The sequence below is a fragment of the Mus pahari genome, chromosome 19 (assembly GCF_900095145.1).
Source record: "Mus pahari chromosome 19, PAHARI_EIJ_v1.1, whole genome shotgun sequence".
NCBI lineage: Eukaryota > Metazoa > Chordata > Mammalia > Rodentia > Muridae > Mus > Mus pahari.
Genome location: NC_034608.1, coordinates 33,343,724 through 33,369,126, shown reverse-complemented (window position 1 = coordinate 33,369,126; position 25,403 = coordinate 33,343,724). Strand labels below are relative to the sequence as shown.

The 25,403-nt window shown below is 51.3% G+C and overlaps 1 protein-coding gene across 5 annotated transcripts in view; it reads right to left on the bottom strand.

Moving 5' to 3' along the window:
• Positions 1 to 6,126: 6,126 nt before the first annotated feature.
• Arhgef10 (Rho guanine nucleotide exchange factor 10) overlaps positions 6,127 to 25,403 on the bottom strand; it is a 90,189-nt gene continuing 70,912 nt past the window's right edge. For 2 of the 5 annotated variants that reach the window (XM_029531835.1, XM_029531833.1), the window contains 5 exons: positions 24,314 to 24,370; positions 22,856 to 22,998; positions 15,512 to 15,686; positions 9,328 to 9,450; positions 6,127 to 7,685 (listed from right to left, as the gene is read on the bottom strand). In XM_029531835.1, coding sequence (XP_029387695.1) covers positions 7,174 to 7,685; positions 9,328 to 9,450; positions 15,512 to 15,686; positions 22,856 to 22,998; positions 24,314 to 24,370 — 1,010 coding nt within the window. In that variant the 3' untranslated portion in view covers positions 6,127 to 7,173. Of the gene's footprint in view, positions 7,686 to 9,327; positions 9,451 to 14,347; positions 14,596 to 15,511; positions 15,687 to 22,855; positions 22,999 to 24,313; positions 24,371 to 25,403 lie in introns of those variants that run through there. The other 3 variants (XM_021218795.2, XM_021218797.2, XM_029531834.1) reach the window with 3 other exon arrangements.

Genomic DNA, 25,403 nt, shown 5'->3' with positions numbered 1-25,403 from the left:
AGCCTTGAAGCCGTGGCAGTCCTCCTGCATCAGACTCTCAAGTGCTATGATTGCAAGCATGGGCCACCGTGCTCAGTGGAGCTTAAATGTGCCCACGAGCTGCACCTCTTAGAGTGGTGTGGCTCACCTCGGTTGGCAGGAACCTCATGCATATGGTCAGAGCCAGGCAGCTCCAGATGGACATTCTGGAAGGAGTTGGGGCGAGCTCTGTACTGCAGAAGGCACAGCCCCAGGAGCCAGAATATGCAGGCAGGCTTCTGTCCTGTGCCAGCCCTGGCAGCCAAGGTACATGTTGTCACACAAATCTGTTCTCTTTTGGTGACTGCAGTGTGGTGTAGAACATGAGCGATGGCTTTGGCGCCACGTGTGGTTTAATATAACAAAAATTCAGATAAAAATAAGATATCCATCTCACTCTTGATCCTAGAGTCACTACAAAAAAATGAATTTTCAAGTCATCTTTAATTAATAGAGCTTGAAGTAGTAAGTTCTCAAAAGTGTAAATTAAATAACTCCCTTGGATAGTGTACTTGGAAAACCTCAACAATTACTAGGCATTGAACTGTATTAAATATATATATATATATATATATATATATATATATATNACACACACACACACACACACACACACACACACAGAAGGCTGGATGAAGAGACACAGCGATTGGATGTCTTGTGATGGGTATCCATGCCACAGAACACTAGAAACCAGCAGAGACTCGGGGACCTCCCTCCAAGAGCCCACAGAGAAAGCAGAGCCCATCTAAACCTCAGCCACAGGCATGTACCTCCAGAACTGCAGTTTATAGTCCTCAGCTTCAGTATTTTATGACTGCAACCCTGTGGTACAGTGACAGAATGGTTTTTCAGTCTGCCTGGGGATGAGCCAGCTGACTTTAAATGAAGCTTTCTTACCTCTCCAATCCATTATAGACTCCTTTTTATAATGTTACAGTCAATGTAACATTTAACAAACAACATATAAGAGCCAGGGTGTTGCTCAGTGGAAGGGCAGATGTCAAGCCACTGCATTCCATTCACAGCACTGCAAAGAAATAAACGAACAATAGCAACAACAGAAAGACAAAAGCAAATGGACTAAATGCAGACAATGAAATAAACGAGCAAATACCAAGAGACTAAGTGAAGAGCAGTTACCACAGGACTTGATTAAATGGCCTGAGACCCTAGCCAGCCTGGTGCACAATGCTTTCAGGGGTGGTGCACGCCCTGCCCTGTATCCTGCCTCCCGGAGGGGCCCTCTGAGGTGACCCTGACAGGTTTCCCCAAGTCTTTCCAAGCACCTCAGCTTGCAGAAGTGGATGGAAAGTGGGATTCTTTTGTTTGGTCTTAGGCAAAACTCACTTGGGTGGAAGCAGTTGTAGTACTTGTGAGAAGTGAGCTGTGCAGGCACCGGTGTTTGAAAATGGGCCTTAGACCATTTCGATGTATGTTAGCAGAAATCTGACCACTTGGTAAACATGACAGACACACCGGGTTGTGCCCAGTTGTGCCTTTAATCCCTGCTACCTTCTGGGGTTGAAGGGGGATGGTTTGCGGGACTCCGGATGACACTTTTAAAACACAGGGAGTCACTGAGGCTGGCCTCTCTTGAATACCCCGATCTCCCAGGATTTGAGGAAGTTATAGCAGCTTGCTTATGATGGTCTCACACTGGACAGAGCTTTTTGCATTTTTCTTTCTGGCTCCTGCTTCTGCTCCCAGCATCCTGGGAAGTGGGTCAGCCTGGGCAGGCCTGGCCAGCTGCCTGGCTGTGCCAGGGAAGCATGCCCTGCCCCCATTTCCTTCCCTGCAGCCAGAAGCCTTTTGATCTCCAGTGGAGGGGAGAGGGGGTGGAGAATGAGAAAGGCAGCAGAGACTGGCTAGAAGGGCCTGAGGAGCAGTCCTCACTAGCCTGTGGGGCCCTACCCTCCGGCCCCTGGGTAGGAGGGAGTCACAGAGCATCTCTTGTCTAGCTCCTGCCTGAATGAGCCTGAATCTGCTGGTCCCTGGAGGATGCCTGCATCAGTATCCCTTTAGTTGCCCCAGCCTTACCACAGTACCACAGCTCAGGGACTGAAGGAGACTATGGTGTCCTTTGCCTCTGCACAGGTTCCTCGGGTAGTCAGTGAACCCTGTCCCATCCCCAACCAGACAAACACTTCTCCCTGCTCCTTTTAGATTTCTCTGCCTCCTCATCACCCTGCCTCCACGGCGACACCCCCACCCCACCCCAAATCAGGGCTCCTTCTGGAAAAGTGAAAGGGTTTTGGAATGCAAATACAGTCTTTATGCCTCATGGGGCAGATGTGGGCAAGCTTCCCTTCCCCAGCTCTGACAGTCGAATGGATGCAGACACCATCTCCAGGGGAGTTTATTGTCATTGGTGATTAGCCCACCTTCCAGCTGGGAGTGTAGGTCCTATGCACTAAAGAGGCAGATTTTTTTTTTTTTTTTTTTTTTTTGTGAGATGTTAAGAACACATTTTCCCCCTGCCTCCCTTTCTGAATGCATGCCAGTTATCTATATTCTCCTTAGTCCATCACTGCTGGAAGAGCTGGCTCTAAATGTCTCCAGGATCCCTGACCTTCCCTCCCCGAGTATCCCCAGTGCTCATCCTGTGTCCCAGAGAGGCTTGTTCAGGTTACATAGGCTGGAGTCAAGCATGGACAGCCCCTCCACCTAACAGACATCCCCAGACATCACTCACTCTGCCCTCAGTTTCTTGGTGGATTAGGGGATTCTAGGATGCTGTCCTTTTTGGGCTCTTATAGGGCCATGGCTGGTCTCCACTGTGCAGGTTCAGATGTCTCATTTGAACCAGGGCCCCAGAAGTCCTAGATTTTTACACAGGGGGAATCAGGATTAAAGGCCAAGTTCCCAGGCAGCGATCCAGAGCCTCATGACCATGGGCACAGTTGAGTTAAATGCACCGGGATGACAAGGTGCTGCTGACTGTGTGGGTGGATGCGCTGGGCTTTACTGGATTGCTTTGTGGGCTGTCCAAGCACCAACATATCAGCAGAAGCAGCGTGCCTGGCTAAGTACTGGCCTTGTCTCACCAGCTAAGAGCTGGCAAGATGGTGGCTACTTATATCCCATTGCTGGCCAGCTGAGGCTCCTGACAGCCTTGACAGAAAGTGCCCACGTGGTTGAGCCAGCCTGGGTCTCCCAGGGCAGGATAGTACATTCTAAACTCCCCGAGCTATAGCTCTCCCCTGCACCTACTCGGTCATCCACACAACACTACATTAGAACCGTCATGAGCCCCTCACGGGCACAGACATTCACAGGGAAGTAGAGTTCTACAGACACCTGAGAAACACACAAACAGCCCGCAGTGACGGAAGCTCTCAGATGACAAGGCTTTCCAACCCTGCTCGCCAAGAAGGGGTTAATTCTTTCCCAGAGTCAGTGGGAGCACTGGCCCCAAGCCCAGGGTGGCCAACAGCTGCCTGAGCTTTCTTTTTCCATTCCAGTAAACATTGCCCAACCAGTCCCAAGTGGAAAGCAGCAATTATTAGAGGAGAAAGTATGTGAGAATGCGTGGGTGCAAACCCCCGTGTCTACGTGCACACATGTGCAAACCTATGTGTATATGTAAATGTATGTGCACACATGGATGCAGACTTGTGCACGTGTAAATGTGTGCACATGTGGTGTGTGTGTGTGTGTGTGTGTGTGTGTGTGTGTGTGTGTGTGTGTATTTAGTATCTGGATGAGGACTGCTCTGGATCAGAGCTGATATCGCTTCTTTAGTGAAACTTTCTCTATCCCCACATAAATATTCTGCTTTGGGAAGCAGGCTCCGAGTTCCAGGAGGGCCAAAGGTTGTAGAGGTGGAGAGCTCGAAGATGAAGATGTGAAGGACAGAAGCTACACAAGCCTCTCTCTCTCTCTCTCTCTCTCTCNCTCTCTCTCTCTCTCTCTCTCCCTTCCTCCCTAGGGCATATATCCAAGCTGGGGTTGACAAGCCTTACCTAGATGAGGGCATGTCCAGCCTCTGCATATAGGGCCACTGTCAGGTTTCCTTCTGCGTGTGACTTTAGTGGGCCACCTGCTTGAGGGGGAGCCAATAAATCCTGTTGTCACCAGCGCTGATGGCTGTCTTCCACGGGTGATATCATGAGGTGATGCTGAGTGACAAACCACTTTGAGTGACAGTCCTCCGCTGAAGGGTGGAAGAGAACCCACATCCACACTTCCAATGACAACAAAATGCATTCCAGGCTCCGGTGTCAATGACTACAAAGAAACTGGCTCATCTCCTAGGAATGATGGCAGGACACTCAAGTGTGCCTCAACAAGGCCACCCTTAGTGGTAGAGTGTGTCAAGCTGGGCCTGAGGACTGCACACATCTCCAGTACCACTGCTGTGTGCCCAACACCCCTGATGAGGCCTTCTCTGGACAGAAGCCAGCAAAGAGGTCATTCTGTTCCCTGGTGGCTTCTGGCTTTCCCTGGGGTGGCTTTGGCTGTTAGATTGGTGCCAGCATAGACCCAGACCAGCTTGCTCATGCTTGCAAGGAGCTGATTGCTGAGTGCCTTTGCAGTACTCTGGGGGAGGTGATGCCTCTGTGGGAGGGTGCCCCTGGGGCTTCCTTGTGCTGATCTGTGGACACTCAGCCCTGTTACCCCAGCCCACCAGACACCAGGGCCTTGCTGCGCACTGGCTGACTTGGGGGCCTGCTTGTATGTTGAGCTCCAACACCGACGTGACTGCCTGTTGGAGCATCACACTCTGATTCCTGGGTTCCGCTTCCCGTGGCTCTGATGAACCCTCCATTTATTTACCCTTTCCATACTTCAGATCCGAGGAGGAGGAGGGGCGACAGGGGCTGAATGCAGGGGACAGGCAGCTGTTAGTCTGTGGGTTTGCCTCTCCTCAAGTTTTGTCAAAACCTTACCAAGTTTTACACACCCTTTGTATCTGGAGGGGTCCCCGTAGGTGGGACACAAAGGTGTGGCATCTCACGATGGGGCTACAGCTTTCCCAAGAGGAAACATGTTTCACATTCCCTCTCCTTTCTGCGAAGATGGAGAGAAACCCGCTTTAAGGGATAAGTGTTATTCTGAGTTTGAACGGGGACGCTTGGGTGCTGCTCTCCGAGGGGACTCCATGTACGTGACCCACACCTGACACACCTCTCTCAGACTGGGGGGCTTTTGTTAAGCTGAGGCCACAGGTCCCAGAGGAAGGAGTCAACATGATGGGGTTCATGTCCTGTCCCCAGGTTTATGAGAACTTAACTTCATGACTGACACTTAGAGCCAGCTGCACATTAAGTGTGTTGGCTCTAGTGGGTTGCTTTGTTCAGTGGGCGCTGACACACCTGTGTCCCTCAAATCCGGGACTCACCAGACACAGGCCACGCTGGCAGGGCTTGCCATCCTGTGAGCTCCCACCTCGGCTCTTGCTGGGTTACTCATCACCCAGCCTGCTTCTCACAGGTCACCGCTGTGGGGAGCTTGTTCTGTGCACATCTTGTATCTGCAGTGTGGAAACCGCCTGTGGCACCTGCCTTCCAGGACCAGGAACTTGGCTCTGTGCATCTCTTCTATCTGTCCTCGAGGACTCCACCTTGGTCTTGAAAAATATCAGTAAGACAGGCAAATTATATGACCTTGTGAGGTGATACATCATGAGAATTGGCAAGGGTGGGAGGCCTTGGAGGGTCTGAGCCCACACGGGCGGGAGTCGTCTTTTACACTTAGCACAGAGTCTCTGCTGGCCACTTCGATGCGGTAATTCAGAAAAAAGGGCTGCTTCCTCCCTTTCGTATTTTTACGGAGTGGAAAAAAAGGCAACTTGTAATACTGTATTCTAAAATAGAAAGTCTTTTATTTTATCAAATAAGATAGCAGCTAACAGTTTAAGAAAGCTTGGGTATATGTGCAATTTAGAAAAATATTTGGCTAAGTTAAAAGTTAGCATTTTAGTCCTTTATAAAGTGCTGAGAAGTTGTTCCTGGTGAATAATATCTGCATTAGGCAAAGAAACCAAAACCAAAACCAAAACCAAAACAAAACAAAAACAAAAAACAAAAAAAGAACAAAAAGCAAAAAACCAAAACAAACAAAAAACACCTTTTTTTTTTTTTTTTTTTTTAAATCTATGCAGTAAGCAAAGCACTGATGTATAAATACTGACGGAGCAAACGGAGTCTATGGGTTACTCATGCCCCTTGACATTCTCAGCTGCTTCTCAAGTGTCCCATGTGACCCTGTGTGTTCTTTGGGAAGAGGGGGAGGGTGGCACAGAGATGGCAGGCAGGGGCGGAGACGGGCAGTGGCTGACTGATCAGCACCATGGACCACTCAGAAGGCGTGTCCAACTGTGGATGGCTCTCTGACATCAGGTGCACAGAAGACTGGAGACGAGTCTAGCACCATCCCTGCATGACTGGGCCAGCACGTGTCCCACGCAGACATTAATGTCACTTAGTATGAGAAGGCAAGTATGATTTGGCGTGGAAGCTGGAGTTCAATATTGATAGGTACTGAACATTTTGGCTTCAAGTAAAGATTATGTATGAAACACTACAGAGAGTTCATTGACTAAAATGTTAACTGATTTTTAATAGAAAAAAATGCAATATAAAAACACTATTTGTTAAAGGGCACAGTACACATAACGGTCTACTTTGGAAAGCCTCGGTCACTCCTTCCCAAAAAGACAAGCTGACTGGACTGGGGTGTGTTACCTGGCTTTCTAAATTGTTACAATCTGGTATTCTGGGATTTAAAAAATATAGAGAATATAAATAACAGTAGTGAGTCTGAGTCAAGTAGAATGATTTTAAGGATTGTTAATGACCTCCTATGCTACTAGGTGCTACGTTGTCTCCCTGTCGGTTCTCTGAGATGGGACTGGAGCCCACGCAGCCAGCTTTGCCACTCAGGCGAATGATGGGGCAAACTGTCGCATTATCCTGGACTGTGGCCCAGTGACCCCAAAGCCAGGGCGCCCCCCTTTTTCCCTGGCACAGCTGGGCTCGGTTGTGCGGTGGGAGGAAGGCAGGAGAGCTGTGTGACCACGGAATATCTCTTTTCCAAACTCTGCTTCCAGTTGGTCCCAGTGGTGCAGGTGCAGCCTCTGTCAGCTGGCCCTGCATCTGGCTGAGGGGTTGTCCTTGCTTGCCACCCGATGCCAGGCAGCAGCCTCCTGACCTACATGCCCAGCAGGGGGATCTGCCACACCATCACTGAAGAAACCAGGTCCTCCTGAGAAGGCTGCCTGGCCTTCCTGTGCACCCGCCGGTGGCCCTGGCCCCCACACACCACCAGCGCTGAACTGGCTCTGGCTCGCCTAGAGCCCTGTGGTCTGCTCCTTGGGGAGGCACTGGGGTCCCTCAGCAGGTCACACAGGCTGCTGTCCACAGATCTGTGCTCTAGGGAACTGGAGCCATGGGACAGGCTCAGTGACCCCGAGGATGAAGACAGGTCATTCTTCTGAGCTGGTAGTCCTGGGGAGTCTCCCAACCAAGCGGCTGTGTAGGTGTCAGGCTGGCCCGGGCAGGAAGGACCCTCCTCGCTGCAGAGCAAGTCCTTGGGGTCTTCATCCTGAAGCTCAGAACCGGAACGTGGGCTGTCCCTGGCTCTGTCCTTGTTCTGAAACACCGTGGCCGAGACGATGAACTTAACAGGCCCGTTATGTGCATGGTAGGAGACCATGCCTCGCCCTGGGGGACAATTCAACAAAGCTCCTTAATAATAGGCATGCAGCATAGAGAATCAAAGTAAGGGATCTAACCCCATGGCCCCTACCTAGACAGAAGCTTGGCAGGCAGCACTTAAAGCAGAAACACCTTAGATCACATCACTGTGGACATAGTGCCCCAAAGCCTTAAATTGATGGCTCTGTGGGTATGAAAGCTTAGTGTTCTCGAAGAGGACAGCGGGGGAAGCAGCTCACAACTGCCTGAAACTACAACCCAGGGAATCTTAGGCTCTTATCCATGTGCACTGCACTCATATGTCATATATAAACACACACACACACACACACACAGAGAGAGAGAGACAAAGACATGCAGACAGACAAATCCAAACATATATAAAAGTGATTTTCCAAAATTCAGATCACATTTTCTTATACTCACACCCCTGAAATGATATCATAAGAAGTTTGTAGCTTTGGGCATCAAATGCTTCCTCACTTGCTCTGTGCAAATGCATCTTATTTCCCTAAATCTTAAGAAGTCAAACACTGAAGTGGTCCAGTGTTAGGAACTCGATGTCTATACTATCAGAAGCTCCTAGCAATTTCTATTGTCAGTTTCTGGCGCGTAAAACAAAACAAAACAAAACAAGAAAACAAACTAACAAACAAAAAACCAAAACCACAATTCTGTAGTTTCTTATTAAAATCAGGACTCAGTCTCCCTGTGGTGTGACCCAACTGTCAGAGACACCTGGTGGGCTCCTTTTGGCCTCTGGCAGGAGAGCCGCCTCCCCATGTCACTGATCTCCGCCATGTTTTGGGGGTGCAGAGTAATGTGAGGTTCAACTTGGAGAATACAACTGAAGAAAGGATCGGCAGCGGCAGAGGGAGAAGTGAATTGAGAAGACTGGCTAGGATCTCAGATGTACAAATGATGCTCCAGTTTCTCTGCTGGTTAGCATATACTCCACAATTGAAACTTTACCTCCTAACAAAACGGAAACTTTCACCACGAGTGAGTGTTGTGTTGGGGCAGGTAGCTGGGTGCCGGGTGTGAATGCCTGTCATGTAGGGCCCCGGATTCACCCGTCAGCACTGAAGATGAAAGAAGGGGTGAGGGAGGAAGGGATGGGGGGGGGCTGCAACAGCTCTTAACCACGTTCTCTTCAACTAAGGCAAACACTTCCTAAACATTTCCCCACCTCTCATTTGATCATGCAGGCTGTCTCTTCCATGCTACTGAAGTCTTCCCATCATGCTTTGTTCCTGGCCAGGGGGCTTGCCTGAGTAGCATCCTGGAGTAGAAACCCCAAGACCCATGAAGTTTGGCTGCTTTCCAAACTTGCCGCCCAGTGTGAACTGGGATAACCGGAAGCAAAACTCAGGGGAGGGGGTGTGTACCCCCAGGAAGGAGGACTCCATTTCCACCGAGCAAACCCTATGCTCTGAAGGGAACCGATGGGTAGGAGAGTGTTCAGGACCAGTTCTCCAGGGACTACCAACAATAACGAGAAAAGCAGAAGTATAAAGAGAACATGCAAATGAGCAAGTCAAGCATCTCTACCAAGTATCCTACAGTTCTCTGTAGGACAGGATAGGACAGGACAGTCGGATGCCTAGCTGCTCTGAGGAGATGCAGGCACACCGCTGTCTCTACTTACCTGTCACTTTGGGGATACCCTGAAGCCGAGGGACTGGCAGGGCCACCACAACACCCAGGCTGGTGCCAACCATGAGTAAGCCGTGGCAGACGAGCAGGCTGGTCACAGAGAGACGCTGGTGCCCTGGGTGAGAGAGGGAAAGTGTCTGATGCCCTGCCCCTTGCTCAGGCAGTGGTGCTGGGTGGGAAGCAGGGGGTGGGTGTGAGGCTGGGGAATGTCCCCTAAGCCTTGTGGCAGGATATGCTGATAGGATGCACACCTGTGCCCTGAGCCTTCCTTCACCAGAAGAGAAAGACAAGGTCCTGGGGGGCTCTGTCAGTGCACCTCACCTGGAGAGCAGCCACCACACAGACAGGTCACCAGTCTGTTTTCAGACTAGCCTTGCTAGAGGGGGACCCACCCAGAGCTATTGAAATCATCTGCTTCCACACAATTGCAAGGTCCTCCTTCCCCTCCCCCTCTGCCTCCCCTCCCCCTCCCCTTCTCTCTCTCTCTCTCTCTCTCTCTCTCTCTCTCTCTCTCTCTCTCTCTCTCTCTCTCTCTCTCTCTCTCTCTCTCACACACACACACACACACACACACACACACACACACACTCGAAGCACGGTGCAATCAATAGGCACTGTCTGTGGGGCTTCCAGACTTTCAGTTCAAGTGTGCCCAGCAATCACATTGCTAGTAGTCCCTGGGATGCCTGGGCTGTTCTGGCAGCCTGCTCTGTAGCTAGGAAACTGACCAGGCCAGTAGGGGGGTTGGGAGGAGTGGGTGTCACTGCCTGATGTGTGTGGGTATGGGTGGGTGGGGGTTATCTTCAGTCTCTCAGGCTCCAGAGTATCAGGGAGCCTGCAAGGGACTCTGTGGCCATGGAAAGTGACACTGGGTTCAAAGAGTCTTAAGACTGGTCCTGGCATTGGGCCCAAAGCCAAGCAGCAGGGAGGGAGGGAGGCACGGGAGTTTGCTCAGGGAGTGCCCTTTGACTCTTGTTTTCTGTAGAACAAAGGTTATTTTTGCTATATCTGCCTCTGACACAAAGTTCACGCTAAGGACAAGCAAACACTGGGGCCCAAGTGGCCTGTGTGTCTTCAGAGGCCACTTTTATGAAATGCTTAGACTTCAAAACAGATGTTTTAAAAATACAAGGCTTTTTTGAGCTGGGCGTGGTGGCGCATGCCTTTAATCCCAGCACTCAGGAGGCAGAGGCAGGCGGATTTCTGAGTTCGAGGCCAGCCTGGTCTACAGAGTGAGTTCCAGGACAGCCAGGGCTACACAGAGAAACCCTGTCTCGAAAAACAAACAAAACAAACAAACAAACAAAAAAAAAAACCAAGACTTTTTTAAAAAACAAAAAACAAACTTCTAAACACTGCTCTGTACAATCTTCCAGAAACTCGTGGTATTTAATCCCTGCGATTCTAGATGTCTGTCTATCTGTAATGGCGTGGACCTTACGGATGCACAGCAGTTGATCCCACAGTGGCCTCGAACTCGAGCAGCTGATTTGCCTTTCAAGAGCCCTGGAGAAGTTCCAGAGCACGCCATTGCTGCTGACTGCTGCGTGGGTCGTGGGTCGACCCCAGCACACAGAAGCCACTTCCTCCACCCCTCACCCCCCCTCGCTGAGCCAGGAAAACAGATGGGAGGATGGAAAGTTCCAGTGAGTCTGAGGGCACTTCCTTTTTAAAACAGATTTGGGGAGCTCAGAGGATACACCCTCACCCCAAGGCCTCAGGGACCAGCCACGCCCACGGACCCAGTCTGCCAATCAGGTGCAGGCAAAACTCCTCAAATCACAGCCTGCCATGGTTGCTCTCACCTGACTCCTACAAGGTTTTGCTTTACTTTTTCTACAAGGAAGAATTTTTGAATTCATAGTTTTTAGAGTGTTAATCTGGGCTTTTAAAGATGCCTGTGAAATACTTTTTACTGTGAACGATCTCACTTCAAAGACAATTGACAGGCAAACCGGGCTTCTCGGTTGTGTAATGTCCTCTCATTTGGTGGCTTCTAAAAATGATTTACCATCAAAACACGAAGGATGAAAGAGTCGGTAGATATCTCCATTCATCCAGAAATACATCTTGTATCCTTCATTCTCTGTTCGATTCTCCCACATGTAAACAGTATGTGCGTGTACGTTTCAGAGAAATTTCACTTTTACACCTACATTATCTTAAGTATAGTAGGAATCTGGGAAGTGTTCCATTGCCTTTTCAAAGCTGTCCCTTCTGTCAGAAGTGTGTTTCCCCGAGGAGAATGAAGAGACTAACATGATAGAGTCTTACAGTGGGATGAGACCTAGCGAGGAGGGACAGGAAGTGGGTTGACAGAAACCCTGCATGGATGAGGAGATAGAGGTGCCTAGGGGCGACACAACAGGGCCTGACAGACCATCCCCAAACACTGACCCCATGCCGTTATGAAAAGAAATGGCCTTAATTAATGATGATGATGATGATGATGATGATGATGATAAAGATGACAAAGTGGAAGAAAGCAAATGAGCCCCGGATGCTGCTATTTCCTATTTTTTATTTAGGAACTAAATACAAACTTGTTCCAGGAACTGGCCATTGGCTGCCCGAGTGACCCCCAGCCGTCTGGAAAGATGATGCCCAAGTGCCAGCTGTGTGTGTGCCTGCATCCAGTGCCCCATTCACACATAACCAGGAGCACAGGCTAACTCACAGCCCCCTTATGACTAGGGCCATGGCACTTAGAAGACTCACACTCATTTTTTTTTTAAATAGGAAACTTGGCCCTTTTACTTGGCTGTATCACTTCTGGAAGCTGTATCCGCTCCATGGGGACAGAGGAGGGTGAGTGTGACCCAGCACCTCTGTCACCCCTCTCTGCCTGCTCTGAGTTCAGAGGACAGGACAGGAAACACCTGTGCGGTGACACCCGGCTGCCTAGGGCCTTCCCACGCTGCAGCCACACCTTCTGTTCCTCTGCTCTCTGAGTCCTGAGCCTGCCCCAGCTGTCTACTGCTAGGCAGCCGAGTGCTGGTGGTTTACATTAGGAGCCTGTGCCAAACAGTCTCAGAACTGAATTCTAGGAGGAAGGGGAAGGCGACCTTCTGAGACCCGGATGCATGAGACCACGGGGTCTTCTTGGAGGAGAGCGCTCTGATCAAGTTCTGACAACTACAGCAGCATTTTTTTTTTTTCCTCAAAATTTTGTCCTTTTTGGCTCAGTGTGTCTCTATCGGCAGGACCCAGTTGGGCTCTTAGAATGATATGAAAGGACACTTGCCTGTGCTGTTTCCACACATTCCTACATGTGCACTTACCGCATGCAGTAGTACATCAGTGGCTCAAACACTCAGGCCGCGGTGCACACTGCTCTGAAACACTGTCTTTATTCTATCTAAATCACAACATGTGCGTGTGCCTATGTGTGCGTGCAGGATATAGGAACAGCCCGGAAGGGCATGTTCTGGGATGCTGGGTTAGTCTTCCCTAGTGGCCAGGCTGGGGATAGCTCCACGAGACCACTGGAAGAACACTGAAGGGTGGGAGCCCGACAAGGCCTCCTAAAGATGGAGTGGAAGCCACTTAACACCTGGCACAAGATGCTGCAGAGTGCCTGCCATTCAGCCCCAGGCTTCCCAGTCCATTCTGGTCTGAAATGCCTGCCTGCACACACACAAATATGATGACGACGAGGACGACGACGAGGAGGACAACGACAACGACAACGACAATAATGACAATGATGAGCTACACTCCTAGAGGGTCTCCCCTCCTCCCCTCCCTCCCCCCCACCGGCTGTGTCCAGCATGACTTGTATCAGTCCATTGTCTATGGCTGTGACCAAATACCTGATATTAGCAACTTAAAAGGACGAATGACTCTTTCATCATGCTTTCAGAAGCTCCATGGTTTCTATGACTGTGGCAAGCCAGCATATGACAGAAGGGTGTGTGGAGGAAAGCTGTTCATCTCATGATAGTCATGATAGCCGAGAAAGGTTAGGGGCTGTGTGGAGGAGGGCGGGGGCATCGGTCCAAGGCATTCCTCCAGCAACACACCCCCTAGTTTCCTCTACCTCTCAACACCATGGAAGTATGAAGCCATTGTTGGATTAGGTCAGAGCCCTCATGGTCCAACTGTCCCTGACCTTAACCCACCGGCTGTCAAGGGGCAGGGTTACAATCAAACCATAGCACTTTTGAGAGACTCTGGCATGCCCTCTGCTCGGCGAGGTGGGCGGGTCTCTGGAAAACGGCCCACATCTCACAGCTCCATGAATCTGGTGGTGCAGAGGAGGGCCAGGCTTTGTAGGGAAGGTCGGGACCCGTCATTGTTTGGCCAACTGGAAACAGAGCAGGAGGCTGAGGAGGGGCAGCCCTGGCTACAGGGCGAGCGGAAAGAAACACAAGAGTGCCCTGCAGTGCGCCTCAGCTGCAGACAGAACACTGCACAGGAGCCCGGTAGTCAGTGTTTCCCAGTCAGCGCTGGCTGCGTGCCCGGGAGGGAGGAGCCCGCACCCGAGCCGGGTCAGTACCAGGCAGGAGAGAGGAAGTGGGCAAGCGTGCCCTCGCACGTTCGCACACACCCTGCGGGCCTGAGTCCGTAGCAAGGATTGCCAGTGGATCTGCTCCGAAGTTGGACATAGGAGATCAGCCCACAGGTCATTTTTTAAATTAGGCAGACATGGAGGTCATGGGAAGCACCAGTTAATGGAGGGTCGGCAAGATGGAGAACCTCATAGCCGCCTCACTCTTCACGCTGTTCTGCTGTATTGTGTACAAGGATTATTTCCATAATCACACACACACACACACACACACACACACGCACACATGCACACACTTCACTCAGTGGCCAATGCCTCCTTCCCCCGGTCTCTGAGAGAAACTGCAGGGGGATGAACACAAGGCGGCCCCCACCCCCACCCCTCACCCACCCACCCCTACCCCTACCCGTGGATGCAGGCACCATGGCCCCACACATTCCTGCGGTTGGTTCTCAGGATTCCAGGAACCATGGCAACCACAGCTGCTTCCCTGGAGGCCACAAGGGCACCAGAGTCAGGATTGGGGGGGAGGGGGGGGGCAGAACAATCTAACTCCTGTCCCTTCCCATGTCAATAGAGAGTGCAGGGCATTCTCTGGCGGGATGCGAGCATGTGCTGGCGGCTGGTGACTCTGGCATGGTTTCTGTCTAAGGGCGAGGACAGATGCAAACAGCAAACACCTGTCCAGATGGTCCAAAGACGCATGCTTCGGGGACGTGGCCAGCCTTGATGATGAATCACTTTTGTTTTCTAAAAATAATATGTATTACAAAAAAAACCCCTCCATATTCCTAATGAAATATAATAGCCTACAATGTCTAAAAACAGTCAGCGGCCAATCCCACAGGGAAATGCCAGTCAGCAACCCTAGATGCCGTGTGTCCTCAGGTCTCAGCAGATCTTTTCAGTTGGTACCTTTCTTGCCTCTCTGCCTCTCCATCCTCATGCCAAGGGTGGGTGCGTACCCTTTTGGCATCGTGACCCCTGAGTTGTTGTTATGCTTTTCTAAGGCACCTGGACTGGCTTAGCTACAAAGCACTTGTAAACGCTATCCAACACAGCACACCCATAAGTTGACAGGTGGCCACACCCACCACCCCCATCACTTACTTTCTAACTCTGCCCATTCCTGTGCTCACCTTCCCCATCTTCCTCCCTTGCTCCCCCTGCAGCCTGTTAGGCAGGACCCTGTGGACAAAGGGCAGGCAAGACACACTGGAGCCTCTCCCTACACAATCATCCTCCCCAAATCCACCCTGGCATGGCCTCTCTCCTCTCCCTGTTCAAAGTTTTCAGTGATTCCTATTGGCCATGGATATATTCAGGACGATTCATTTTACCCGGTCTTGCCTCTGGTGACCCTATATGGTCATTGTGGCCATTAACGCAGCCTTCATTATATTTGTAGACAGGATGTATCCCTGTCTCTACAGGGTACATGTTCATATACATGCTCACACATTAGGCCATGCCAAGTACTACACACACTGGCTGTGCACCTACACACCCAGGGGCTACAGAGCACATTGGCTATGTGTGCATTAGCAGCTGCTGTCCCTGATGTCCCTTGAACATCTGCTGCCCTTTCCCCTTCCTTCTGAGGGACCCAGCTGCAGGCTGTACGAGGGACAGTGACATTAGAACCCTCCCTTCCTGGGGGCAGTACCTGGCAGCATGCTATGCACGGGAGCATCGATGTTGACATCCTGCAGGTGCTTCAAGGTCTCTGTGTGGAAGAGGCGGAGGGTGGACCCTGAAGTGAAGGCAATCCAGATGCCAACGCCAGCCACAGCCATGTGGGAGATGACCATCCCTTCATCTTGGTGGGCCTCCAGTTGATTCTGGGGGGGTAGAGGAAATGACACAGGGTATCAAGGGGTTCAGCCAGAGTCTACAGCAGTGCTGAGGGTGAAGATGCCACACGGTGGGGCTAGGCTGAGTCACTCCTGGGGATCATGGGGTCTGGGTGGAGATCAAACCCGTGACTGTCAGAGCACCAGCCTCTGTCCACAGCCACAGAATAGCATCCGTGGGCACAATGCTCCTGTGGCTTCCCCGAGCAGGCAAGTCACTCACAGAACCCAATGCTACTTGCCTTTTATCATGGCAAGATAACAAGCCGAGAGACCAACCTCAACGCAACATGAAAGAGGGCTACGGGACGAATGGCTGCTGGTTTACATCCCTAAGGAGACAGCCCATTGAGAGAGGAGGCTGGTCCTTCTCTCCAATCCAGATAGACTGCCACTCTCCCTCAGACGTAACTGTCCTAGGGTTGCTTCCCCCGAGCCTGCCTAAAGCAAGCAGCCCTGTGGGATCTCATTCCTCAACGGGCACCCTCATGGCACCGTTACCGCATCAGGCCTTGCTGGCAAACCTCAGTTATACAGTCATCTTGAGACCAGAGTGGGGGGTAGAGGCCAAAGCCAAGTCAAGGTACAGCATAGCAGTACCCCAGAAAGTCAAGCAATTCGGTCAGTATCAATCTTGGCTCTCTAAATCTCAACAACTTAAAATGCTCGGGGAAGGGGGTGAGGGGAGAAACGGTGACAGATATAGATAGCTCTGTGTCCTAAGAGAACGAGAGAGCACAGCACATGACCTATCAATCGCAGAGACAACAGGCTTGCCAAGGTGGCAGTACCCCACACCCATACAGATGCTCCCAGAAGAGTCAGGCTTAGCTAAGCCACAGCCTGCATTAACTGTATCTCGTTTCGATGGAAGATTCCACAGTAGGAGTGACAATGCTTGTATGTGGGTGGCAGAACCCAGGCTAGGAGCTGAATGGGGATGTCTCCCGACCTCATCTCCTCGGCCTGTTTTTCAGGCTGCTTGATGCTGGCACACACAAACTAGATTGATTTTTGGATACTGATCTTGTAACCTCCAACCTTGCTGAATTTTAGGGATTTTGTTGTTGTTTTTTTTAATCTGCCAGTGTTGTTCCAGATTCCTTAGGGATTCTGTATTTGAGACGATAGCTTAGCAAATTCTCCTCCTCCATCCAACCCGACAACACCCTCTCCTCCTCCATCCAACCTGACAACACCCACTCAGCCCAACCCCAGCATCTCAGGTAATGACAGCCAACTCTATGTGGGCAGATGAGGAGGCAGGCCCCTGAGTCCTCTGCATGTGTTCACTTACGCTGTTGCCATGCCGACACACAGCGTCCTCTATGTGCCCTGAGACACTAGCCTGGCCGTTAGAGTCTTCTCTGTGGGTTCATGCGGAACACAGTCTGTCTGATGTTCACTGGACAGCCCTGGGGACAGTTCTTCCTAGATGCCTTCGCACAGAGAATGGACTCTGTGGCTGGCACTGCCAACCCCACGGGGGCTGTCTGCTTCATTCTGGAGCTCAGGCTGGATACAGGAACACTCCCTGGGATGCTGAAGAAGGCTGGTGCCCACTAGTCTTGGTGCTGGCATGGTCTTCAGGGTTCTGAGATGTCCACCCATCATCCACCCCCACACACCCTGCACAGTTAGGCATCACTGGAGGAGGAAGTCTGAATCAACAGACACCTCTGCTTCCGGCGTAACTCTGGCCATAGCACAATGGGTAGATCACTGTGATTGAACTCAGATCACAGAGGAGCAGGGACCTTCCACGTGGAGCTTGTAATCCAGACACAAGGAACAAACGTCACCTGACCAGGACCCTGCCCTTGAGGCAGCTGAGGTGCCCTGGGTGTGATCCAGGGCCGGGGACTGGAGAAAGAGGTGGCTCTGAGTCTCATGCCTGGTCCAAGCAAGGGACATGGGGTCAGCGGAGGGTCAGACTGCTCTGTGTACTGTTCTCATGGCACAGCTAAGCTCATACCTGCCCAGCTTCCCTGGTCTCTGGAAATTAGCATCACTTCCTCATTGCAGTTATTCTGTCAAGCCTCTGGCAGAGGTCCAGGCAGGACATTTTGCCTTGCATGACCTTGTTTCCGTAAGTGCTGAAGGAGCCCTCCCTTCCTGCCCATTGCCCTGTGCTCAGGGTGGGTGCGGAACTGTCTGCACGGATAGATGGTCCTCTGCGCATTTGGGGGCACAAATCTTGATCAGTACTGCTCCTCATTCGAGTTCAAGGTGGAACAGTGACTGCCCCAGGGAACCTGTGGAAGCTGAGTCACAGGACTTCCAAGGAGGCTTGAGAAAGCAGAATAAGAAACCTGAGTGTAAGGAGGCACCACTGGAGGATCAATCAGCAGGCCCCTCCTTCCTCTCCATGTCATGCGCCTACCCAGCCTTCCCTGGAAGCACGCAGGGCCGGCGGCAGCTCTAGGGCTTCCAATCCCCAGCAACCTTCTCAAGTTGACTTCCAGTCTGCAGTCTGCAGCACTTGATGGACTGGTAGTGCCATCTTCCGAGAAAGCACATTTCACAACACCTGGTCTGTACCTAGGGTCCCTGGATGCTCGACGTCACATGGCAAGTGGGAGATGCAAAGTACGTACCGGGGGTTTAAGGACCAAGGCGCTAGCTCCAGCAGACTTGGCTGTTCCCATCTCTGCCTGCGGACCAGGAAGCTGGGAGGCAGCCCAGACCTCTTGCCCTGGAACCCATATACTGGGCTGAGAGATCTAGGTTACTGCTAATGTGGGGTCCTCCTGGCCCTGTCAGACCCGCTATGCCCTCTCACCCCTCACCTGCTTGACCCACACTTCAGCCACAGTTCCTCCTGGAGTCACTTCGCTCTGACACTCTCTGTGGTATCCCTCCCACGCCTTCAGCGTGAACTCGGCTTATCGTGATGGGGGAGGGGTGGTGACGAGGTCCTGTGGTTCGCTTTCTGCAACCATAGCCATATACACGGACTCAGGGCAGATACAGCGCTTGAACATTACAAGGCCAGTTCTGACCTGGCCATGGCTTTACCATGCCTGCTGAGGGCTGGGCAGAATGGAGTCACCATAGTTCCACAGCACCCGACACTGTCCTGTGGCTGGGCACATTGCCAGGGTCTGCTCTACGGCACCTGGCACTTGGCGGGTACACAACAGTATGTAACTGGTGCTGGATGAAGGACCACACACAATTGGTTCAGCTCTGTGACCCTGGGTGTGGATCCCCTAAGTCTGATGTCCTGTTTGAAAGCAGGGATGCAGGCCCAGGGCCTGTTCCTTCCCTCCCTATGAGCATGTTTCTGAGCATGCCTCGGAGGTCACAAGGATGCCAGGATGGATGTGTGGAGCCCTGGCCTGTGATACTCTGTTAATTGTCACAAGGAAGAGCGTGGCTGAAGACCACTGCAGTGTTGCTGTATTCCTGTCCTGGCTGTTTGTCCTGTCTGTCCCTTTATCCCTTTCCTTCTATCCATCTGAGTCTAGTAAAAAGCACCATATATGGTGGAAAGTCAAGAGGAAGGCAAGTGGCCTTCAGAGTTAGGCTTCTCCAGTAATGATGCCATAACTGTGTGCCATGGCTCTAGGAACATGAGCTGGGAAGTTAGCATCTACCAGAACCCCAGAACATCAGCCTGTTCATAAACATAGATCGCTTTAGGCCAGCGTTAGTTTTTTGAGACTAGATTTTAAAACACATACACACACACACACACACACACACACACACACACACACACACACACGTTCAAAGGCGAGAAGGAAAGCTACATGCAGCTGAGAAAGAGAAAAGATGGCAAGGGTCTGGAGAGATGCTCAGGGATTAAGATCACATACCACTCTTGCAGAGGACCAAAGTTTGCCTCCCAAGCTCCCACATTAGGTTGCTCACAGGGGCCTGTACCTTCAGCTGCAGAGGGTCTGGCGCCCTTTTTTGGCCTTTGTGAGCACCTGCGTGCGCGAGTGTGTGTGTGTGTGTGTGTGTGTGTGTGTGTGTGTGTGTACATGCACGCGCGCGCGCGCACACACACACACACACACACACACACACAAGCGTACATAATCACAGAAATAACAAGTAGAGAATAGCGTTTTTCCCTACGTGACAGTCAGCATAGGAACTGCCCTCATGCTTGGCAGGAAGCAGACATATCCTCTGGGAGGCATTCTGACCCAGGCTGCCAGGTTAGAGACCCCAAACACAGGACACCCTGGCCTACGAGCCTTCCCATTCAGCCTCACAGCAGCTGTGAGGATGCCTCGCCCTCAGAACCTCCTCCCTAATGGCTCCCAGTGCTCCCCACCCTGGGAGACCCAGGCTTAGCCACAGGCTCACAGTCTGTGCAGGAAGGCGGCTGGCTCCCTCCAGCAGCTGCACCCCCACCCCAGCTGAACCCGGGTTGAGATCCCAGGCTACACCCACATCTCAGCTGTGGCTGCCCACAAAACAGGAACAGCATGAATCTCGTTTTCCCAGAAAAGCAGGTTTTGCTTCTCTCTATAAGTGTGTCTAGTTATTTTGGGGCTAAAAATTGCACAGAGGGGACTGGTACATGGATCTGGATGCTCTCCTCGCTGAGCCTTGGAAATCTCCAGCACTGAGCCTCTCTACAGCACGTGGTATAATAGAGCAAGCAGGGAATACTGCCTTATCTTGGTTGCTTTCGGGGGAAGGCTGCAGAAAGCATCCCCTAGCACTTTTGGTTTTAGTTTACTATAGTAATACCAATAACAGTGATGATGATAATGATGATGATGAAGAGGAGGAGGAGGAGGAAAAAGAGGAAGAGGAGGAGGATGAAGAGGAGGAGAAAGAGGAAGAGGAGGAAGAGGAAGATGAGGAAGAGGAGGAGGAGGAGGAGGATATAATGTTGCTATTTGGGGAAAAACATCTTAAGATAGTGTTACTATGACTCAGTATAAAAATGACGACTAAGAAATCACTACTCTGGCTCTTGGATATTTCTTTTAGCATGAGTTCATCCTGATGAAAAATGGCAGCTGCAGCTCCATTGTGCTCCAGTGTACTGTACTAGATGTGGTGGGCACTTCCCTTCACCAACAAAGCAGCCCCTGGCGTAGAGGCCCAGACAAGCATCCTGCAACGCGTAGCTGGGCTACTTTTAGACACAGAACCAGCACGGTGACGACTGCTTCTCTTCAGATCTGCCCCGTGGAGCATGTCTACGCAGGTTCTTGGAACTTTCTAGGAACTTGAGTTCCAAGATGATGTCACTGGTGTGGGCAAAGACTGCAACAAAAATCCCAGGAAGTTGCCATGGTACCTGTGACTTGGTAGGGCCGGCTCTGCTTGAAGGGAAGGTTCTTACAACAACAGTGACTCACAGGTGGATGTAAGAGTAACCAAAGTTACCAGGAAACTACGGGAGGAAATGCTTGCACAGGTTTTCTTCTGCCTCTCCTGTGGATGGCTGGCAGGGTGGGCCTTGGGAACACAGAGAAGCCACTCATACAGGAAATCAGAAAAACAGACGCCAGGGTAGCCCAGCACTAGGGCTGAGGCAGTAGGATCTTCAGTTGAGGCTCAGCCTGGGGGTGAGTGACACTATCTCATTGTCATCCTGGGGAGGACGTTTTGAACCTGGGTCTGCCCAGGAAACTTAGCACAGCCGTCTGCACTTCTGCCCAGGTGGAAACTTCCTGCTACTGGCAGAGCCTCAGCTCCTGCAACCTGCACAGCCCTAGGGAGAATGCAGGCCTTAGGCAGCATCTGCACGGATGAGATCTGTGTCAGTCACACACACTACAGTTTGCAGCTCTTGCGGCTGGAGCATGGTTAAGCCATGGGGGGGGGGGGGTGTTGAACAAGCATTGGGCCCTGGATTCTACTCCCAGCAGGAAAACCACCCCGAGTTCTCTGCATCACTCTCTCCCCGAGGGGGACAGCACACACCACCAAGGCATGTCCTGAAATAGATGTCCAAACAACGTCTAAAAGTGTGACGTGTGAACTCTTAGCAGAACGGCCTGAAGCCCTGCTCTGGTGAGCTGGAAACCCCACGGAAGATGACCTACAAATGTTCCCTGAGCCGCATGGTGATGGCAGTGTGACACTGAAGCAGCGGGAGAGCGCTGAACAGTTAAACTACCCCATCTCATAGAATAAAAACAAAAACAAAAACAAATCAGTGTGACCTGAGCTTACATAGGGAAGGGGCTGGGTGAGAGTTTAAGACAGATGCGGTAACTGGGCATGAGCACTCGGTGAAATAAGTAGTGTAAGATATAGCTATAAAATACCAACGGCGCAGTGAAAGATATACGGTCTATACATCTGTGAATTGCAAGCACACAGACTGGGATGTGGGACGGGAGACCTGACTGTAGGCAGTGGATGCAGCGCTATGCTGAAGGCTTGCTGTGCGGACCCCTTTCAGCCTTCAATGCTGTGTAGTGCGCCTGCGCCTAACTAGCTCCACCCCCGCCTGCCCTCCCCCATCCCCACTGGTGCCAGAGGTTTGTTTTGAGAACTTCCAATTACCTTTCCCTTGACATTCTAAAACACGAGAGCCTAAAAGGGTCTGAGGTTACCCACACTGGGGAAGAGGAACACGCCAGTGCCAGGCAGAGGGTTTTAGAGAGGAAATGGATGTCTGTGTATGCTGCTGGAGTGGGCACCGGTCAATGGTCGTCTGGACCACCTTGTGCCTGGAGACCAGTGTGCACTGAACAGCAAGGATGCGTCATTTCTGGTCTGCTGATGGAAACACACATGACATGGGGAGGGACGGGAAAGGGGCGCGGGGTGGGGGCAGAGAGGTGCTGCAATCTCAACTCTCGCAGTTTTGCCAAGAACCTAACGTGGCTCTAAAAATAAAGTCTATCCTTCTCCAGCACCATGTCTGCCCAAAGGCTGTCATGCTTCCTGCCTTGATAAGAGACTAAACTTCTGAACCTGTAAGCCAGCTGCCTTTACTGCTGGGGTCATGGTGCCTCTTCACAGCAATGGAAGGCTGACTCAGACAGCAGGTAAACACAGAGTGACTATGCCCCAGAGGTGTAGTTAGGGAATGGTTGGTTGTCTTTCTAAGCACAGCCAATAAGTGTCTTCGTTTCACACACGGCCCCAGAATGCCCCACTGGCTCCTAGCTGCCTCTGGGATGCATCCCATCCACAGCAGGTGGCAGCAGGGCAGGCTTGGCAGCACTCACCTCTATAGTGTGAGTCTCCACGCTGGCCATGAACACCTGTCCTCCCGAGGCTGCCCACAGCGCACCCTCCACCAGGAGAAGACTTCTGACTGGCAGGACACCCAACTTGATCACTTGCTGGGGTTCTGAGTTCCAGGATCCATCTTAAAAGAAAACAATTTTAGTTTCCCTTGAGTTCAGGCAACTGTGCACAGGGACAGAGAAACATCACTGCAAAACACAACTCAAGTACCAATTGTAAATACAACGCTTGCATTCGACAAGGGGTGTCCGGGGCCCTGGGACCATCCCTGTAGCACGTGGAAGACACGGAAGACAGCAGGCAGGACGGGACAGCTTCCTATGGGTCCCGGCAAAGGGTGCCACTACCTGGCATGTCTCTAGACACAGCCCTTGCTCTATAAGTTAAGCATCAGTTTCTTGATCTGTTAGATGGGGGCAGTACTGTCACAAGCCTCAAAACCTGTTTCAGGAACGAAAAATGAAGTGCGTACGTAAAAAGCTCCGCACGGGACCTGTCACACGGTTCCATGGATGCCACTTGTGGCCCGGTGGTAATATGTGAACTGATTTGGTCGTGTCAGGAGGACTATATCCAAAAATCACTGGGCAGATGCTTGTGTTTTCAAAACACACCGTGAGGAGTATAGCATCTCAAGGGGAAGATGTCTTTACTGGAGGTGAGAATAACAAAACTAAGCCAAAGGCTCTCTCTGCTCTTTAAATGCCCCCCTCCCTTCCCTGACCCCCAGGAAGCCAAAGCGTAGTTTAGTTTGACAAAGCTGCAGAGATTCGTGAGTTAGTTCTACCACAACTCAAATCAGAATGAGTCGGTAGCATAGAGATCGTGCAGGCAGAAAGAAGATTTAACGTGAATTTTAAAACAACGGATGGGGCTGTCTTCTAAGTATTTAACTCCTCAGTCTTCACCCTAACCATTCATTAAGCCCCAGGAGCCTGATGGTAATTAGATCATCAGTGTGGCTTCCCCACTGTGTGTGTGTGTGTGTGTGTGTGTGTGTGTGTGTGTGTGTGTGTGTGTGTGTTCTCTTAGTGCAGAGGAAGCAAGGCCTTAGCTTGTTCTGTCAGACCAGAAGACCCGGCGAGCAAAGGGAGCTGGGCTGGGCTGTTAGACAGAGGCGGGCAACCGAGCGATCTGACTGCTGTGGTAGGCTTACTGATACACAGCACCTTTGGTGGGAGTTCTGCTCAGGCTGAACAATGGTGCAGGATGGTTTTGAACTGTCCCAGCCTACCTTTCATGCAGCAGGTGCACTGGGTCTGCATATGGTTAGATACAAGTGTGCACACATACATACATGCATGCATGCATGCATGCATGTGCACAGACATTCAGGTATGCACATGCACACACACACACACACACACACACACACACCTTCCCCTTCCCTCATCTGTCCTAACATTCACACAAACCATCCCATGTGTGGTACTCACAGCCCTTCACCGCACCACAGCCTGTACCCGTGATAGCATATGCTCCCGGAGGCAAGCCTGGCAGGAAAATGCAGATGAGACAGAGCTTTGCCCATGGGCTGCCAGGAGAGCTCGGTGCTGCGGATCGACAGTGTGGTTCCTTTGAAACAGGAACTCTGAGATCAAAGGTGGGATAACCCACTTTAGATACTTCGCTTTGGTTAAGACTAGACTCCCAACAATTGCCCTCTGTTTTCTGGCCAGTTTCTGGCTAAGCAAGCCCTCTTTTCCTTAGATATTGAGTTCTTGTCTCCGTGGGAGGGCCACGTGCAACCTGAAAGTGTGTGAATCTGGGCCAATAGGACTGCCTCCCGGGACAGCTTCTCCCTGGGTTTGTGCTGAGGCCAGAGCTGCCAGGCTGGTCGCCTGCACCAGAGCCGGACTCCATACACAAGCTAACAATAGTGGTAGTTCTATGCCTTAGTGATAGTCACAACCTGGAGGTTTCCCCCTATCAAGTCCCAAGTTTCCAAGCCCCACTCCAAAGCAACTGCCCACTCTGTCTGGGAGGGCCGCAGGCTCTGACCAGTCTCATCCTCTGCCACCAAGAACTGACGGATGGACAACAGACTCTGTATAGATGCTCCGCCCACCTTATATTCCACCACCCAGACCTACCCACAATGCTCAGGGAGCTTAAGACACCGGGTAGGCTGCAGAGATAGTGGGACTACAACGACACCGTGCACCAGGACGCATTCTGTATAACACAGCGCAGGGCCGGGCTGGTCAAAGTGTACAGAGATGGGATTGATCCTTTAAGAGATTAGCACACAAGGAATGGAGAAAACCAGACAGCCAAGGGAAAGGATCACGGATAACCGACTGGAAACCTGAAAGAGAAGGTATCAAGGATGGGGGAGCATAAACCAGCATAATGGCAGTCGGAAAGTCAGACAACAAACAAACAAACAAACAAACACGGCAGCCAAGATCACACAACCTCCCTGTGCATGAGCCTTCCCTAAGAAGGACAAGCAGAGAAAACAAACTGGGGTGAAACCAAAATACCACCAAACGCAGATGGAACTGGAAGGGGACTGGCGGGTTT